Source organism: Poecilia formosa, unplaced genomic scaffold (genome assembly GCF_000485575.1).
Source record: "Poecilia formosa unplaced genomic scaffold, Poecilia_formosa-5.1.2 Scaffold652, whole genome shotgun sequence".
Classification (NCBI taxonomy): Eukaryota; Metazoa; Chordata; class Actinopteri; order Cyprinodontiformes; family Poeciliidae; genus Poecilia; species Poecilia formosa.
In genome coordinates this window covers 97982-115860 of record NW_006800591.1, presented here as the reverse complement: position 1 = coordinate 115860, position 17879 = coordinate 97982, and the positions used below count along the sequence as shown (strand labels likewise).

General features: G+C 38.5%; 2 protein-coding genes across 8 annotated transcripts in view; one reads left to right on the top strand and one right to left on the bottom strand.

Moving 5' to 3' along the window:
• The window catches only part of lrch1 (leucine-rich repeats and calponin homology (CH) domain containing 1), a 69943-nt gene extending 69199 nt beyond the window's left edge, over positions 1-744 (bottom strand). For 3 of the 7 annotated variants that reach the window (XM_007542047.2, XM_016666052.1, XM_016666053.1), the window contains exon 1: positions 338-743. In XM_007542047.2, coding sequence (XP_007542109.1) covers positions 338-563 — 226 coding nt within the window. In that variant the 5' untranslated portion in view covers positions 564-743. Of the gene's footprint in view, positions 1-337 lie in introns of all 7 variants that reach the window. The other 4 variants (XM_007542044.2, XM_007542045.2, XM_016666054.1 and 1 more) reach the window with 3 other exon arrangements.
• A 9812-nt stretch (positions 745-10556) lies between these two features.
• Positions 10557-17879, top strand: part of rubcnl (rubicon like autophagy enhancer) — a 39550-nt gene continuing 32227 nt past the window's right edge. The window contains exons 1-4 of the mRNA XM_016666049.1: positions 10557-10957; positions 14364-14629; positions 15743-15840; positions 16510-16843. Of these exons, the coding sequence (XP_016521535.1) occupies positions 10824-10957; positions 14364-14629; positions 15743-15840; positions 16510-16843 (832 nt within the window). The 5' untranslated portion in view covers positions 10557-10823. The remainder of the gene's footprint in view (positions 10958-14363; positions 14630-15742; positions 15841-16509; positions 16844-17879) is intronic.

The window sequence follows — 17879 nt, the reverse complement described above, 5'->3', positions numbered from 1 at the left end:
GTTAGCAACCAGTGCCCACTTCCACTGCTGTTTAGCATAAACCTTCTGCAGGACCTTCAGTCATTTTCCCACGAGGTCATTAATTACGAGGCTTAAATCGGCGTGTTCACTCATTGCACAACTGCAAAAGTTGCAAATGCACATAGGACCAAAGCACACACGCCTTCTCTCTCCTTGCAGCTTCAGGTGTAAACATGTCTGGGTTCATTATGAATAACGGAAACGTCACCGCAGTAAGCAAAGCAGTAAACAGTGTATCCCAACGCTGCAGTCCTGCTACTAGTGGCATCTCTCAGGACCCGTCAATTCAGAAATTACAACCCGGAGAGCACCGTACCTGCCTCCACCGTATCGCTCAGGTCGTGGTTGGCGGCGGTCCGGGGAAACTCCTTCAGCTTGCGGCAGCTGAGGTTCAGCACACCGCTGGCCGCCGCCTCCTCCAGCGCGCGCTCCAAGCCCCGGTTGGGAGGCAGGTTCGCGCAGCCGACGTGAGGCTGGTTAGACGGAGGAGATCCGAGCTGGGCGAGGGGAGGGCGAGCCGACTCCGGTCCCAACGTCGCCATAATTTTCCGCTTCTCCGCCACGCGTGCGTCCGGTTATATCCAGGTGGGAAGCGCGGATTCAGCGGGACACCGACTTCCCCAAAGCCTGCCGTGCCGTGCCCTGTCGCGCGGTGAGATTCCCAACAAACGGCGCCCGGTCTTCCTCTCAGTGTGCCCGTTACGTCAAGTTTTGCGGATATGAGAAGAGAGCGACGTCCGGCGCTGATCTTCAAAATAAAACTCTGCTGTGAATTTGTGGCCAGCAGTTCTAAAATGTGCAGTTTCAAAAATGTAAAAGCAAGATATTTGACAATGTTGTCAATGTTTTGCTGGTATATAAAGTGATTTTTTTTTCATACAAGTTCAGCACTACGTTAGAGAACTGACATTTCTCCTAATTTTGACAAGTTCTGGTATTCCTCTTGTACCTGTTAAAGGTGCAAAAACGTCAGACCAAATATTTATTTACTCACACAACAGGTTCTATTTTGAAGACAAACTACTTTTAGGTTTAAATTGGAATTATATTGATCTATTCATTGCGGCTGCGCAGTTGCGCCTTTCATTGCCTCAAAAGCAGGACAATTAAAAGCTTCAAATGTAGTTACTTGGTAAACAGCGACCTCTTCTGGTCAAAAAGTATGAAGCTCTTCGGACAGCTGCCGACAATATGATAGAAAAAATAAATGAAAATTAAAATATACAAAATAAATGTGGTGTGTTATCTCAAAACTACCACAACCACTAATGATAATATTATTGCCATAAAAATAATAACAATATAAAGTAAATGTGTACAATAAACAAAATAAATACTATAAAATTTAATTACTCAATAATACAAATTAATTAATATTTAACTTGGGACAAAAAGTTCTAAAACTCGACCAAAAACAGTGCTATAAATCTCAACAAAAAAGGAGTACAACACTGAGTAAATGACCTAAACAAAACTGGGTTTTTCTCGTGACAGTAATAATGGTTAGTAATCCCAGAAGAGTTTTAGCTCTATTACCAAAAGCCAAGTATTACCAAGAATACTTGAAAAAAAATGTTGATGGTGACTCTAAGCGTCTTTTTTTTAGCTACAGATTCACCAGATTAATTTTTGTAAGATTTAGCCTACAATATTGCAAGTGGTCAAAATAACCATGTTAAGTGTAAAACTTGAATTTTAAACTCTTTTTACATTTTTATCTCATTTTAATTTAACACGGACAGTACCTCTGAGATTCCAAATTTCACTTTTGAGAGACTTCTGGCCAAGACAACACCATAAAAGTGCCATGTTAAAAATAAAGAGGATAATAAAAGTTTATGGATATGGTCGACAATGATTAAACCATTTGGCTGTAAGTTTGGAGGAGTCAAAGTGAAACTCTGAAACTTATTAACATAGTACCAGCTGTCATGAATACAATAGGTTTTGATGAGAGGGATATTTATTCAACTCTAATATATTGTGATCATTCAGTGTCAGTCAGTATATGTTAAAAAGTTGAAGCTTACCAGATCTTTAAATTAAGTCACATCCAACTTATCAGTGATCCAGTTCCAAAAACTTTACATTTATGGATTTGCTAACTGTTGTGATCAGGGCCAACTATTAGCAAAACAGGCAAATATTAATGTATGTCTCTGCCATATTTATTCAAGCATTAAAGATAATTTTCACAAACATATTGTAATGTGCAATCTACGTAAGGTTGGATGGTATAAAAACCACCAGAAATACAAATAAGCTTGTTAGTATGTCAGTGTTCTCTTATCTTTTAAGTACATGGCAGCCATATTGGATTTGGAGGTTGGGGTTGGTGAGAAACCTTGCATTTTTAAAGTCCGAATCCCAACTTGATGCAGGATTACGGTTCATTTTTCTGACATGAAACTTAAAAGCACCAGTTTACAGAACAACAACCTTGCCATTTGGCTATAGGTTTGTTCGCCTGCTACTAAAGTTTACAACGATAATTGACATATCCACGATTCAATAGAAATTTTTGTCTTTTTCCAAGATAACTACTTTTGTCTTTTTTCGATTGTGGCAGCATGTTTATCATAAAAGGGGAAGGAGGGATGACGAATTAGCTACGCTGTATGCTAACCCGTTTAGCTTAGCTGAGCTTCAGCATCTAGCTGTAGCCCATTCAGCTTACAGATAAATGTAGCTTTTAAATTATACGCACATTTTTAAAATGGTTTCAAGTTTTTGTACCAATAGCTATTAAAAGCTTTGTTTGTATCGACTTCCCTGAGCATTTTTCAGTTTCTGTTCCCTATTAATGTTTGTCTTTGTGCCACTAATGCCTTCCTCCTGCCTCAGCGTATAGGCAGTAGTCTTTGTTCAAAGCAGGTTATCCCTAAAGGTCTAAACCACATTTATAGCTCTGATAACTTTTTGAATTGATCAGATAAAACCCATGTTGAATCTCCAAATTCTCTTGAATTCCTGTTTTGTTTTTTTAACTGTAATGGCCTTAATGTAGGAAACTCAAAACCGTGATGTCACTGGAAAGAAATATTGTGCATAAAAAAAGGAGTAAATCACTCTCCAACAAAGTGTTATTCACTTTCTTATCGCCCGTTTTATCAGAAACATGACAAACTGTGAGAGATGGTGTGGGAGAGTTGAGTGTAGGCGTCAAAATGCTGAAAGGCAAAAATCTCATTTCCATTTCCATCTCCTCAGAGGTATAATTAAAAAAAAAAAACTCTGACTAAAATAGTAACATTTTCAGATGGACCTAAAAGTGTAGAAGTAGGTGAAGAGCGTTTCTATTTAAAAAATGGAACTGGTTTGTGGGTAAAAAGCCTTTATTTACCTCTAACCAATGTGCATGCTAGCACTGTGTCTGTGTGTGTGAGAGAGGGTTAGAGCTGAGTCAGCTGATTCCATGACAAGAGTGGGTCAGCATGTTGCCACTGCTGATCACCGAGTTCTCCACCACCACGTTTGTATTTGTACAGCTGTGAGGACGTTCACTGACATTATGCACTGCACAATAACTCTGATGTTGACCTGCTTCTCATTCCAGATAAAACTGAATTTTCCAAACAAATAAATAAAACGTAAAGTTAAGCAACAGTCTTACGCTGTTGGACATTAATGGAAACTTTCTTAAAGTTAAAAATAAATTTTTAAAAAATGCAACACACAACAAAGTCTGACGTCCGCAGACATTTTCTGTAATATTTTTATTTCAAAGTGTGGAGATCTGTCATTTTTGGTTTGATTTGATTTATTTATTTCAAACAGGTTTCTAAAAACAAGGAAACAAGCAATCAGTAGGACAGAGGAAACATGTGCATACGTAACCAAGATCAAAGCTCACCACTACTTTTCTGTTTGAAAAGGAGTAGGAAGAAGTGAACATTTATCTAATCCCACCCCTCATTTCTATTTAATGAACTATATTACTCACCAACTCAATAATGATCAAACATTTGTAATTAAAATCATGTCATAATATTCATGTGTCTGTTCAATGCACTGGGCTAAAGAACCAACAAATACATTATACTACATAGACAAAATGGTTACAAAGTAACTCTCATCAGCCAAGAAAATCTATGGATATTAGTAACAGTAATAATGACAATTGTAAATAACATCAGAATAATTACCAACTTTTTGCCAATGTACAAGAAGTTAGAGAAAACTAATAATAAATATAGTAAGATAACAATAATAAACTACCAATAGTAGTAATAGTAACACAGAAGAAAGGAAGGAAAAAAACATATTTGTGTGCAAAGTGAGTATCATAGCTTTGTATGTATTGATGTGTGGGCATTGTTTTAGTTCCATATTCTCCAGCTACAGTGATGCAGAATCTTTTCATAGTTGTTTGGATGCCATATTTTGAAATTCAGTATTTGCCTTCCGTTTCATAAAACATTTCCTGAAGGTGTTTAGGTAACAGATTATAACAGATTTTTCCAAAACTAAGGAAATAATGATAGTCTTGCATATTGCCATCGTTTTTCTTAAAATATCCCCAAGAACACTTTCTTACACCTGCACTTTCTGAGAACGACTAAAAACAATATCTAAGACTTTAAAGAGTTCTCTTCTTATATGCTGACCTCCATCTTGTGAACACCTCCTCAAACTATTTCCCAAAACAATCACCTATTGATTTGGATGCTCCCTTTTTTACTGATCATTTTCTCACTTCCCAAAACCATCCTGACTTTGCGGGAAACATTTTTATCTTGTCGTCTTCTCCTTTTTAGAAATGTCTGAATTTCCTTTACAACGTATGACCTCATTATTCTTAAAATTGACCGTAAGTGTGCAGGAATTACTAAGCATCTTCATAAAGTCACACCGTGGTCTCCATGGAAACCGTCTGTGGGATCTACCAGTACACAGTTCCTCTCAGAGAAATTGAATCTGAATTGTTCCTACTTTAATTTTTTTTTTTTTTCATGTGATCAAAATGCAGATCAAAAACCATCGATGCTTTACATAAACGGAGCTTCCTCTTTCAGAAGCAGCAGCTGACAGCAGATGAGGCAGCCCGGCCCGCCGAGCCCACTGAGTACTGAGGAGCTCCATGTCTAGCATTTCTGCTGAACAAAGACTGTCACTTGATCTGACGTATAAAGAAAATGTTAACCTCAAAAGTAAAACCCTGTCTCGATGTCAGAGAGGCTGTTTCCTGTCATATTAACAGATTTACATTCAAGATGAGTCAGATAACGTCATCTTAAATGGGTCATTTTTTTTGCTAATGAGCCCAAGTACCTGCTGGAATATTTGTAGTCGGTGTCATTACCCCAGTAGAAAGCGGAGTGGAAGGCTTTCTGGCCTCTCAGCCGTCAGGGAAGACATTACTAAGTGTTCAACCACAGAAGGCACACAAGCAGTCTTGAATACAGGAAGTGCTAATCAACCGCCTGCCTTCCTTTCAGCAGCTTTTGGTGGATAAACAGCGTCGCGGGTTTGTCTCGCTGGACCCTGACAGGGTTTCTTCACAGCCAGACGTCAGAAGTCCACGGCACGGTGAGTAATCCGGGGACGTGTTGTGTACTGGGCAGCAGCTGCCCTCTGCTGGGATGGACGTAGTTTTTTTTTTGTTTTGTTTTTTTCCTCCTCCATTTTTTTTGTTTTTAAACAGAAAAAGGAAAGTTTTAAAGATGTTATCATTCACAATCGCAGTTGACTTCTGAAGTCGTACAGGAAGCTGTGAAGTGTGGTTTCTGCTACTGAAAACAGACTTAATGTCAAATCTGTCAAACGGTGAAGCCCTGATCTACCAAAGAAAGCTTAAATTTTCTCTACATTCTGTTTATCTTAAAGCATGAAATTTCACCAATGAACTTTAATATTTCTCAAAGTTTTAAAGCTTGAAACGCCAAGTCAGCATTCGGTGCAAGAAAGTCAACAACATGCGCTCACTATGTCTGCTGAGTTGGGTCCATTGTTTCCTTCCAGAACCCCTTTAGTTCTTCGTGGCTTAGATTCAACAATTTGAAGGAAACGTTCCTTAGAGTCGCTTGGTCTACATTGATATGACAGCATCACACAGTTGCTGCAGTTTTATTGGCTACACGTTCATGATGTGAGTCCTCCATTGCAACGCATCCCAAAGGAGTTCAACTGGACTGAGATCTGGTGACTTTGGAGGACAGTGGAGTACAGAGAACCCATAATCGTGTTCTAGAAACCAGTACGAGATGATCTGAAGTTTGTGCATCATCCTAGCCTTCAGGAGATGGGTACAATGTGGTCATAAAGCGATAAAGTTGGTCAGCAGGAATACTTAGGTAGTCTGCACGGTTCAGTTGGTACTAATGATCCTAAAGTGTGCCAAAAAATATTGCCCACTCCATTACACCACCAAGAACAACAACTCTGACCGCTGAGCGGGATGAATCCGTTCCTTCACATTGTTCACACATAATTCTGTCTCTAATGTCCGAACATTGCAACAGGAATTGCGACTCAAAGGACCAGGCAATATTTTTGGTAAGACTGTGCAAATTACAGCTTCCTGAATCCCTTAGTTATAACAAGTAGCTATGTTGCCTTTCTATCCACACAAACCAGTCTTCCCACTCTTTCTCTGACCTCTGACATCAACAAAGGATTTCAATCCGCACAACCACCACTCAGTGGGTATCTCTTCTTTTTCTGTACTGTTCTCTAGAAACAAAAGACTAAATCTGAAAATCCTAATACATTAGAATTGTCTGATATACACACAAAAAAACAAAGTTGTAGCTGTAGTTGTTTTCCCATTCTTATGCTCGCCTTGAGCATCAGAAAGTCATCTTCAACTAGTTTAGATGCCTAAATGAGTCGACTTGCTACCATGAGATTGGTTGATTTGCTACTCATGTTAGCAGCCAATTGGACAGAGTGGGGTCCTGCATCAAAACGAACTCAAAGGTTTGGAGAGGACGAAGTCATACCCCCAAAGGAAACATTAAAAGTTTGATCGACATTTGTAAATGCGCTGATGGACGATTAATAGCCTTAAAGGGGCAGAGTTACATAAAATTGACTGTTTTTTCTCTTTTTTTTAGCTTTTTGTCATGTCAAAATGTTATTCCCTCATCAAAATTATTGCCTTGATTTTTTTCACACGTTTGAGAAATCTTTTAATTTCCCTTAGCAACCATTCAGCTGTGCAAAACGTCAGGGTGGACCTAGCCCCGCCTTCTTAGTGAAGCTGCTCCTCATAGCCGTAGTATCCAAGCCTCCGAGCTGCTGCCTCGCAGGGCAGACCTCCCCCACGGCTCCACCAATCAGCTCCTTCAGACTAGCCATCAGCAATTAGCAAACACCTGATAGAATCTGCTGAGCTCTTCGTGCAAGCTACTTCTCAGGACAGGGGGAATCACGTCTGCTGATTATGCAGAATAAGAATCAAAAGTTCACCTGGTTTGAAGAAGAAGATAAGTGCTATCCATGTTAGATTATTTCCTATCTCAGAAAAACAACAAATACATAAAAACTGCACCTTCTTCTCTCTCTTTTTGACAAACTGTGTATTGCCACATATGTGGCTTGAAAAAGAAAATAAAACTGTTTATCTGTGAGTAGAGAGTTGTAGTTAGGCTGACTCAAAAACACTACCAGGGCCATGTCAAAGTTGCATGGGGCCTGACGCAGAATTTGATTGTGGGCTTTTGTTCCAGGTAAAAACATCACATTGAGTGGAATCTGGAAGACGGAGGCAAAGTTTAATTAGCTGAGCTCAAAAAGCGCTCATGCATTGGGAGGCACAAACTGAAGTTTGCTCTTTCTGGGGAAGGATGGACTAAACTACCTAACTCAGTTATTTAAAAATAAATAAATATATATATATATATAGTAGCGTGGTGTTATGGTCGTTAAATGTGTGAAGTTGATCAGCCTTCCTCCCATTCACATTCACTTCCTGTAGATAGGGCAACAAGCTTCATGAAGAGGAGAAACAGACAAACCACATCTGTATGAAAGCTGAATCTGCTGGTAAGCTTAGTTTCTAAATGATCACAAATGATAAGAAATAGTTGCATAAAACTACAGTAAACATCAGTGCTTTGTTTCTTTAAGTCACTCTTTTTAGTGCCGTAAAAATTCAGTTTCAATCAAAGAGGATAAAGTCGGTTACAAACCAATGTACAAATATTTTTAGTTTTACAGTACATACAATCATAACAATAATCAGTTCAGTTTTAACTACGCACCACCTTAACAAAGCAAATTTTACTCAGAACACTTAGATTTGATAGAGGGGGTCAATCTGTTATTCTATAGTCTAAGTGGTTCTAAAATACTTTATAATATAAAGAAACAAACGGAGCTGAACAAACAACTTTACGTTATCTCTAAAGATGAAAGTTTTAAAACGTATTTTAAAGCAGCTCTGTTTGCTCTTGGTGTGCTCATGACGGTTGAAGTGAGAGAAAACATCATGGTAAGGTCTGAGGAGTTGGGTGAGACCAACAGGAAGAAGATTGAACCAGCTTATGAATGTGGTGCAAAAACAACAAAAAAAAAATTAGAGAAGTCTCAAAACGATTGAAAATCAGCAGTTTCACTGAAACCAGTCTACAACATGTCCAGATCTGGGCATTCAAGTAAGTTTACCCCCAGAGCAGACCACAAGATGCTAAAAGAAGTCTCCAACACAGGATCTTTGAAATGTTAATTCACATGTGGGCAATCAGAAAGCAGTTGAACAGAATAGCTTTCACTGAAGGTGAGCAAAACGGAAACTTCAGCTCATCAAGGAAGACATGAAGGCCAGAAAGACACTGGAGAGAACTTAGGAAAAGAATATTTCAAAAATATTCCATTTAGGACAGATGAGTTTGAAATGTTTAAAATATGGATTTGGATGCCAGAGGAGATGCTTGCTATAAGCTTAGCAGCAATTCAGGAAGAGAACCTCATACCAAAAGGGAATCTACAAAAATCCCAGTTAATCCACGAAGGGCTGGAACAGATTCATGCTCCGAGTCTGTAACTCGTTGAGATTCTGTTGGGTGACTTGAAATGAGGTGAACTAGTAAGAAACCCCTCAAACGTCTCACAAGAAGAAGTGAGGAGTGAGGCAAGCTTTCTTCAGGCAGGCGTTGGAGATTTATAAATGGCTGCAAGTAGCGACTCATTGAAGTTACTTCAAACGGAGGCCAAAATAAAGGCGACCAACGAGGGTTTGTGGGGTTCTGTTTCGTCAGTAACCACACATTCGTCTGATGAGTTAAACAAGATTCATGTTGGTGTTTGTAACTAAATCATTTTCTAAAAAAATAAAAAAAGAAGTTCCCTTGTTTGTCACATGAACAGATCAATCTGAACTTCCAATTAGTCTTCAAAAACGGATCAGATTTTTTTTATGTGATAACTTAAAACACGAGCTCAAAAAAAGGCCAGCTACTGTTTACAAGTGAGATGTGTAAACAGCATCAGGTGTGAGCTATGTAATCCACACCTTTTCATTTTTTTTTAAATACAAATGTCTTTGTGTCACAACCACGGTCAACCATGTTACCTACAAATATATGCAAGGAAATTACATTTCTTTGGAAGCTATAATTTGATTTGTTTTGCATTGCAACTGTCTTCCTTGAGATAGATTTTTGACTCATGTCATTTTGGCCATCATACAACTAGAAAACAGAGGGTTCACCTTTAACTATAAAAGTTAACACAATGAAGATAGCTTTCTAGGATTATAGCTCTGTAATTTGTATATAGATTTACACCAATAACATGTGGAAGTTATCAAGCAGTGAAGTCACTGCTGATGTCCATGTCTGTTGCTAAATGACAGAAAGTGATCTGTTGCTCCATTCAGGGAGTTTCAGTAGTAGATTTATGAAGGCTAAATTGCATTCAAATCTCCCGTAGGAGCTACGACCTCCATAAAAATTGAAGTCGACATCAATAGACTTCCCCCCACCTTTAGACTTGGGACTCAGAGTGTTCAGAGACCAAAGGGTGTTTGTTGTGCTACCGACAAACAGCTGCTGCTGCCATGCTCATAAATCTCCCGGCAAGCAGGAAGCAAGAAGTAGGAAAGTTTTCACAGGCTGTACATAAGTGGAGGATTTCATGCTTCTGAGGCAGTGGGGACATTTATTAGTGATGGCTGTTGTAACGTAAGACTTTCTAAAGGAAGCTTGCAGCAAAGCTGCTCTGATTAGGAAACTCTCTCTGTCCTCCACACAGATGGGAAGCTGCGATGGCTTGTCTTCGTCTCCAAACAGAGGTGGGTATGTCAGCTGGAGCGTGGACTCTGGAGAGTCCCGGCAACCTCCAACCGGACCTCCACCAGGCGCAGGTGAGCGTCCACACACTCTTAAGACAGAGTCATAGAGGTTGAAAGGTTGTTTAAGGATTCATTTGGCAACACTCACATAAACTCAGACTTCCTGGAGCAGCCTGAAACCTAAATAACAGTAGAGTTCTATGAAAGGATTAGCATTTTCATTTGAAGTCTTTTGAAAAAAAAAAAAAAAAACTGCTTAAGTTTTTTTCTTTTGTTCCAGTTTGAAAGTAAAGGTTGTTCTTTTTGTCTCTGCTTCCTGTTCGGAGAAACAGAGGCTTTTTCTAACCAGAGCCAGGAGCCGACCCGTTCAGGTTGCGTCGCATCTCTGATTCGGTCAACACAAGAACCCAGTGGAGAAGAAGAAACAAACACGGCATTCGACCTTCCGTACCCACGAAAACAACTCACAAGGAGGAAATGCACCAAAATCTCCAAAAACTCCAGACAAATCCCAGGGAATAGCAAGCTCAGAGACCACGATAGGAGCTCCAAACTGCCACGAGACGCTATGGCAAACAAGGAGGATCCTTCGCATTCCAAGGATGAAAACGTTCCCCTACACAGGAGCAGTCCAGTCATCTCCAGACGCAGCAAACCTGTCTCCTGGCAGGAAAAAGCAGCCAGTCCGTCTAATTCATTAAGGTACCATATGCAACTTCTGACCAAACACATGAAGCAATGCCAATTTTTGAAGACTCACATCTCCTTAGGCATCTCCTAAGACAATATAAGAACAGCATTAAAAACATTTTCAAGTTATTCCTTCTGTGACAAGACTATGAAACAAGATTTTACCCAAATTTGAAAGCAAAAACAAAATGATTACAGAGTATAGCATCAGTTATAAAGAAGATGGTCTCTATGGGTTTTCCAAGAGATTTTAGATACTAAACCCAGAGTGTTATGTAGCTCTGAGACTTTAAAAATGCTGCCCACATTCTCAAAAACTTTAGGAACTTTGCATTTGACCTTCCTGTTACCTGCTGAAAGACTTGCTCTCTGCATCTCTGTGAATCTCTATAAATGAAGAGGAGAATAAATTTGGGTAAAAATAAGCTACAATAAGACCAAATCATAAGCTCATAACTATGACCAAAAAGAAAAACTAACCATAGCTAATAAGAAGCTATTCTCAGAAAGTCAAGGTAGTTAAGACCAGAAGGCCAGCCAGTTCTCATTTTTATTTAGGTTAAGCAAATCTATTAAAAATCAGACATTCTTAATCTATATCTTCTATTTAGCCAAATCAAAGACATTGACAGACATTGACAGCCTATTTGCTAACCCTAACAGCTTCTTGACCTCATTTAGACATTTATTGTTGTCTTAATGTCAAATGTTTCACCTTTCAATCACATCTTAAGTTATTTTGGTGAAATTAAATTTTTCAGCACTTAACCAAATGTAGCTTAGCCAGGTGAGTTTTACAAATATGCTAAAGACTAAACTAAATTATTATTTTAGACCTGGACATCTGTTTTGTAAGTGAAAACTAATAAATGGAAATACATCTTTCTCTTTCTTACTGTTTATTCAATGTCACATGCTGTTCTTATTTATTTTTTCTTTAATTATGTAAAGCACCTTGAAATGCCTTGCTGCTGAAATGTGCTATACAAATAAAATTTGATTGATTGATTGATTGATTAAAACCAATAAGCAGAGAACAGCTGAATGGGCAAAGGTAAAAGTTACTCGGATGAACTGGAGCTAGCTTAGCTGATCTCAGCTAAGCTAGCTATGACAAGCTATTTCCATAGCTATTTCCATAGCTTGTCATAGCTATGTTAATAGCTATGACAAGCTATCATCATAGCTTGTCATAGCTATAATAATAGCTATGACAAGCTATTGTTATAGATATGAATCAGTTATGAAGTATATTCAATTCCTAGAAACCAACCAAATAAACAGGCTATTAAGGGTAACTTCCACATGTTATTGGTGTAAATCTATATACAAATTACAGAGCTATAATCCTAGAAAGCTATCTTCATTGTGTTAACTTTTATAGTTAAAGGTGAACCCTCTGTTTTCTAGTTGTATGATGGCCAAAATGACACGAGTCAAAAATCTATCTCAAGGAAGACAGTTGTAAGGCAAAACAAACAAATCAAATTATAGCTTCCAAAGAAATGTAATTTCCATGCATATATCCATAGGTAACATGGTTGACCGTGGTTTAAGTTTGACAATGTGACACAAATACATTTGTATTTTTAAAAAAATGAAAAGTTTGTCCCTTTGTCTGAAAAAGACAGCATCTATGCTCAAGTGTAGCTACGTTAGTTTATGTGTGTGGTAGCAGTTCAGTTTTTCCTTCCATGAAGTGCCAGACTTTCCTTGGAAAAACACTGGTTCCAGACTAAAGGCTTTGGATTAATCGGCAGTCCTGAAAGTCTGTGTCTCCCCACAGGTAGTCAAGAAACAGGAACTGGGATAACAAACGAACGAGGTTGATGTTATTCTACAGTATTGAGAGGAGGAAGAGAGACTTTCATGTTCTGCTGAAACTCCACCTGTGAAATGATCTGCATTGTAACCTTTAAACTTGCTGATCTCAGTTTCGGACAACATAGGCTACACAATATATGTTTTCTCATACCGACAACTTGATATTTCTTTTTGGTGAAACATTTTCTCAAACATTTTCTAGTTTTTTTCTTACTTTAAATAATCTGTTATTTTGCAGAACAACGTAAAGTACCCGAATCACCAGCTCATCCAGTAACCTGATGTATCTGAAGTTTTAAACAGGACTTGTCCAAAAATGGTTAACGGGTCATGTTAGGATTAACCACACAATGATAAATCACAGTGTAAGACAGGATACGACTCATGAGTTTGACACCCCTGATCTAAAACTAATGTCTACCTAATGGTTCCCACAAGCCAACAAACAATTTGAAATGTTATTATTAACATGTTTCAAGTCAATAAAACGTATTTTTAACATAACTCCCGTATTTTTGAAGCACGTCAAATGCGACTTTTCTAACTTACTGTTGTCCCTAGCTGCGGTGCAATGATAGATGGTTAGCATTGTTAGCTTTATTTCTGATCACCACTTAAAAATGAACACAGCTAACATTATTAGATTTCAATCGATTCGGTTCTGATGGAGCCTCTGACTAAAGAAGCTGTTGTTGTGAAGAAGTCTCATAAAGAGGATGGTCAGGGCATCTTGCTGCAAACACTGAAGTACATAAACGTCCGCAAGAAGTACAGCATGTTCCGTCGCTTCTTTTATTTATCTCGCCCCAAGAATCAGATGTTTTTGGCTTTTACTTTATCTTTTATGAACATATTCTGAGTCAAGTTTCAGTCGCTAAACAGTTGGGTAAATCCCCCGAACGGCAAAGCAAGTGGAAAACGTCTGAAAACTTGAGTACTACAGTTGGTATTCAGAAAAGTAGCTGTATGTTTCTCATGTGAAGATAGAAAAAATGTGGCAGGACACAAAGCTTAGAGTTCAGAAATCACCTAAAACTGCAACAAGAAACGAAAGACAGAAGACCAGTTTAGTTGGATCCAAAGTAAAACTAAAATACGCAAAAATAGAGCTGAAGATGAGTCAGTTATGTGTGTTTTTACTGTCAAACAGAATCAAGTTTTCATGTCCCTCATATGAAAACCTGCATTCAGCAAAGACTACATGGTGGGACAGTTGTTGCCTTGCATGTTCCATGTGTTGCTATGCTATGCTATGGTAACGGTAGCATGCCTCCTTTTTAGTTCTGATATGATTTTATGATCATTTCATCTACGAGATATCGTATATCTCTGCATCAGTGAACAGTAATAAGAGATGCAGCATCCGTTATCTCTGGGCGCTCCAACTTCCTCCCCCAGAACAAGAATATACATGCTAGCTTGATTGGGCTCCCTTTAGGTAGAAATGTATGTATGCACAGCTGTTTTGTTCTCTGAGTTTCTTAATGTAATACCTATTTCACTTACTACAAAAACCTGCATTCAGGACATCTGTACTCTAAGCTATCGCATTCTTATAATAATTCTAATTTGACTTAAAATGTGCTCCTCCTAGCATGGACTCTTCCCCTCCGTCGCCCGGTTCATGTGACCAGCGTGAGTGTCTGACGTCTACCGGTAAGGAGGACGCGGAGCGCCGGCTGACTTCCTGTCACCAACCGTTCGAAACCACGGTGGAGGATGAGAAGCCGCGTGTTTCTCTATCGTCAAGCCCGATCAGCATCCTGAGCAGCCAGGACCGATCCAGCAGAAGCCCTCAGCAACCTGAGAAGGAGCACAGGGGGTGGAGCCTAAACAGCTGGAGTACCCCCAACAGGACAGGTACCACAGGATTAAGCCTGTTGCAGTGAGCAATAAATCAGTTCATGGTGTGATAAATTAAATCGAGATTGATCATTTCTATTTGTGTGATTGGTAGTCTTTCTTGTGTGTCTTCTTCTACCAAAGCCTGGATGACAAAAGGTTTCAGTCTGATGCTTTGGTCTCAACTGGCCTGTTTGATGAAGGACAGTTATGTTGACAGAGACTTTAGTATTCATTATATTTGTTGTTTTGGTTGTATTTTGGATATTTAAAACGTCTTCCACTTTAAATGTATGTTAGAAATTAAATTCAAATTCAAAAAATTCTTTGTTGATCCCAAAGTCTTAACTTGAGCTGAAGTCTTGAATAACTTCAATATTATAGCTTATCGCGATAACTTCTGGGACAATTTATCATCCAGCAAAACTTATCATGAGAGGTTTGCATGTCATTTACCTTTTTTTTTCTTTTTAGTCTCATATGTATTGAGTTAAAGTTTAACTTGTGTACACAAACATTATAACTGCGAGAAAATGTGTGTATTAACAATGAAAATATTTAACTATTAGCGTAATAGTGAAACATAAAAACATTTTCATTCAAATGATAGCAAAATGGGGAGATAGGCACCAGCACCCCTCCCGACCCCACTGAGGGACAAGGGTGTTCAGAAAATGGATGGATGGATGGATGATAGCAAAATGGGCTTTTATTGCATCATTTATCAATTATGATAAATTTCTTTTCATAATAAATTTCAATTTATCATTGTCACAATAAATTCCAATTGATGTTTTGGGGAAAAAAAACTGTTTTTATTGTCGAGATTCTTTAGTTTAATATTTTTTTCCCACTGTTTGTTCATGTGATTGGTGTCGTACAGAAGCGCTTTACCAATGAGATACTTTTTGCTATGTTTGACATGTCATGATGTAATAAACAGTTCTTATTGTGATAATTGTGCCACAAAATATTGTGATAAAAAGTTAAGTCCATATTACCCACCCCTCATACATCTGAAAAATAAATGTAGCTTAAAAAAACCTGAGACATTTTAGCGATTAACATGAGAATTCATTAATATTAATGACAGTGCTGAACTTTAACGTGTGTTTATCTGTTTTGCATCAGGTCACTCCTCCTCAAAGCCTCACAGCAAAGATCGAAGCTGCTCTGAACTCCTGGATTTACCTGCAGACATCTTTAGGACCAGCTGTGAGCTGGAAAAGGTCTGCCATTATGATTTCACTGCTTTTACAATCATTTATGTAGATTTGTAGCACTTTAAAGCCTAAAACACTCTGAAAATACCACAATTTTCTTTTGAAACATGTCTTCACCACTGTTCATAAAATAGTTCTGTAGGTTCCTTAACCAACGTCGCCACCTTGTGGCAATGCTTTCAACATGACATAATAAAAATAGTACTTTCTGTTTTAATCCTATAATAGCAGTTTGTCCCCTCCCCCTTTCGCCCAGAGCATAATTTACATATACGTTCTTCTTACATCCATTATCAGGTTTTGAGTCAGATTTTAAATTACCCAACTGGCATACAACGTTCAGACGACGTCCTCTGAACGTCGTCATGAACGTTCGCCCGACATTTTCCAAAATGAAAAATCACTAAACGTTCAGCGAACATTGTCGACGGACTTTCAGCGAACATTTGCAGTATGCCACAATAAAATGCTACATATTGTTTTGCTAGGTCTGTGGAACAAGGCAGCGAATTCAATGGAAAACGTCACAAATATTAAAAAGAAAGAACGTTCCTCTAAGAACCAATTTGGTCATATATGCAAGCAGAATTTAGGGTTTGCCTTTAACGCGGCTGTTTTCCCCAGTAAAGGTTCTGATAGTGAAAAAATTGTCTCTGATGTTCTGCGTGTGTGCAGGAGAACGCTCACTTTGTTGTGGTGGACATGATGCTGGAGGTTCTGGAAGGCGTCAAATGGACTCTGAGCTTCGACTCCGTGATGTATAAGCACTGCGTTGTGTGCTCAAAGACACAGCCGAGCTCTGAGCGGCGCAACCCGGCGCGCACACACGGCTCCAACGCTTCCGGCTGGATCGCTCCTCAGAGATCCAGCTGCAAGCGCAGGCCTCTGCGTGACGACACGAGGCCGCAGCGGACGGACCGGCGTGCGGATACACAGGAACCACAGGCTACTCACAATGAGCATCAAACCAAGAGTCGGTCCATTCTTTCTACTGACAGCGGGTTTGAAGGTAAAAACTTTCTTTTTTTTTTTTTTTTACCTTCAATTGTTTTATCTCAGTGTCAGAAACAGATTATTTAAAATTTCCAGAGAAAAGAGGCATTCGAATATATAAAGATCTAATTCAAATGTAATTCATTGATCCAAAGGTAAATTGAATGTTGTAACTCATATTAATTCAAAATTGATGACGATTCTAGGGGCCCTGACCAACAGGGGGGCCGCCACAATTTCATTATTTATATTTTGTTCACAGAAATACAAAATTAATCATATTGTATTTTTTCAAAGATTGTTTTCAGCAGTAAAAATTTAATGTTACCCCTCCCAGACCAAAAGACACACACCCGTTTTTGCCCTGAACCCCCCTATCGGCGTGAAATGGTTCGTTCCTGCTTGGAGCGCTGAACAGTGACGCTGTTAGCAGCAGACAGTAGGAAACACGAATGGTTGTGGCAGTTGCTATGCTACTAAGAAAAGTTATAAAATCAGGTTTTCAAAAAACTAAATAGAGAGACGGAGAGAGAGAAAAAGGCAAGAGTGTTAATTTATAACCCAGTTTTTCTCCAAGAGAGGTGAGTAGGCTGTGTGAGATTATCAACCATTTAGCATAATTAGCTTAGCTACAAACTACTGATTACCTCCATTTCACTAGCATTTAATGAATTAGCGACCTACTAGTTCAGCACTGCCATAGCAGGTTAGTGCTAAACTTATGCTGTCAATTATTATTATTTTAAGACCATAGTCTTATCAGGCTGGTATGATAAATAACTGAGACTTAACTGTTTTGCAAAATATATTTTTTTTCTACAATGAGATGGTGCTCCGATTTAGTAATTTTATAATCCAAATTACAATTATTAATGATTGCCATAAGCACTTGTAATATTTTTTCATAGCCAACAGTCAGTTAAACCTGTTACAATACAACATTTTTGGTTTCCTGCATGAAGGGCCCCTTAAAGTAAAACATATTTCTTATTTTACAACAAAATAACAATAAATTATTAGTAATAATTATTAATAGCTGCACAAGCATTTAT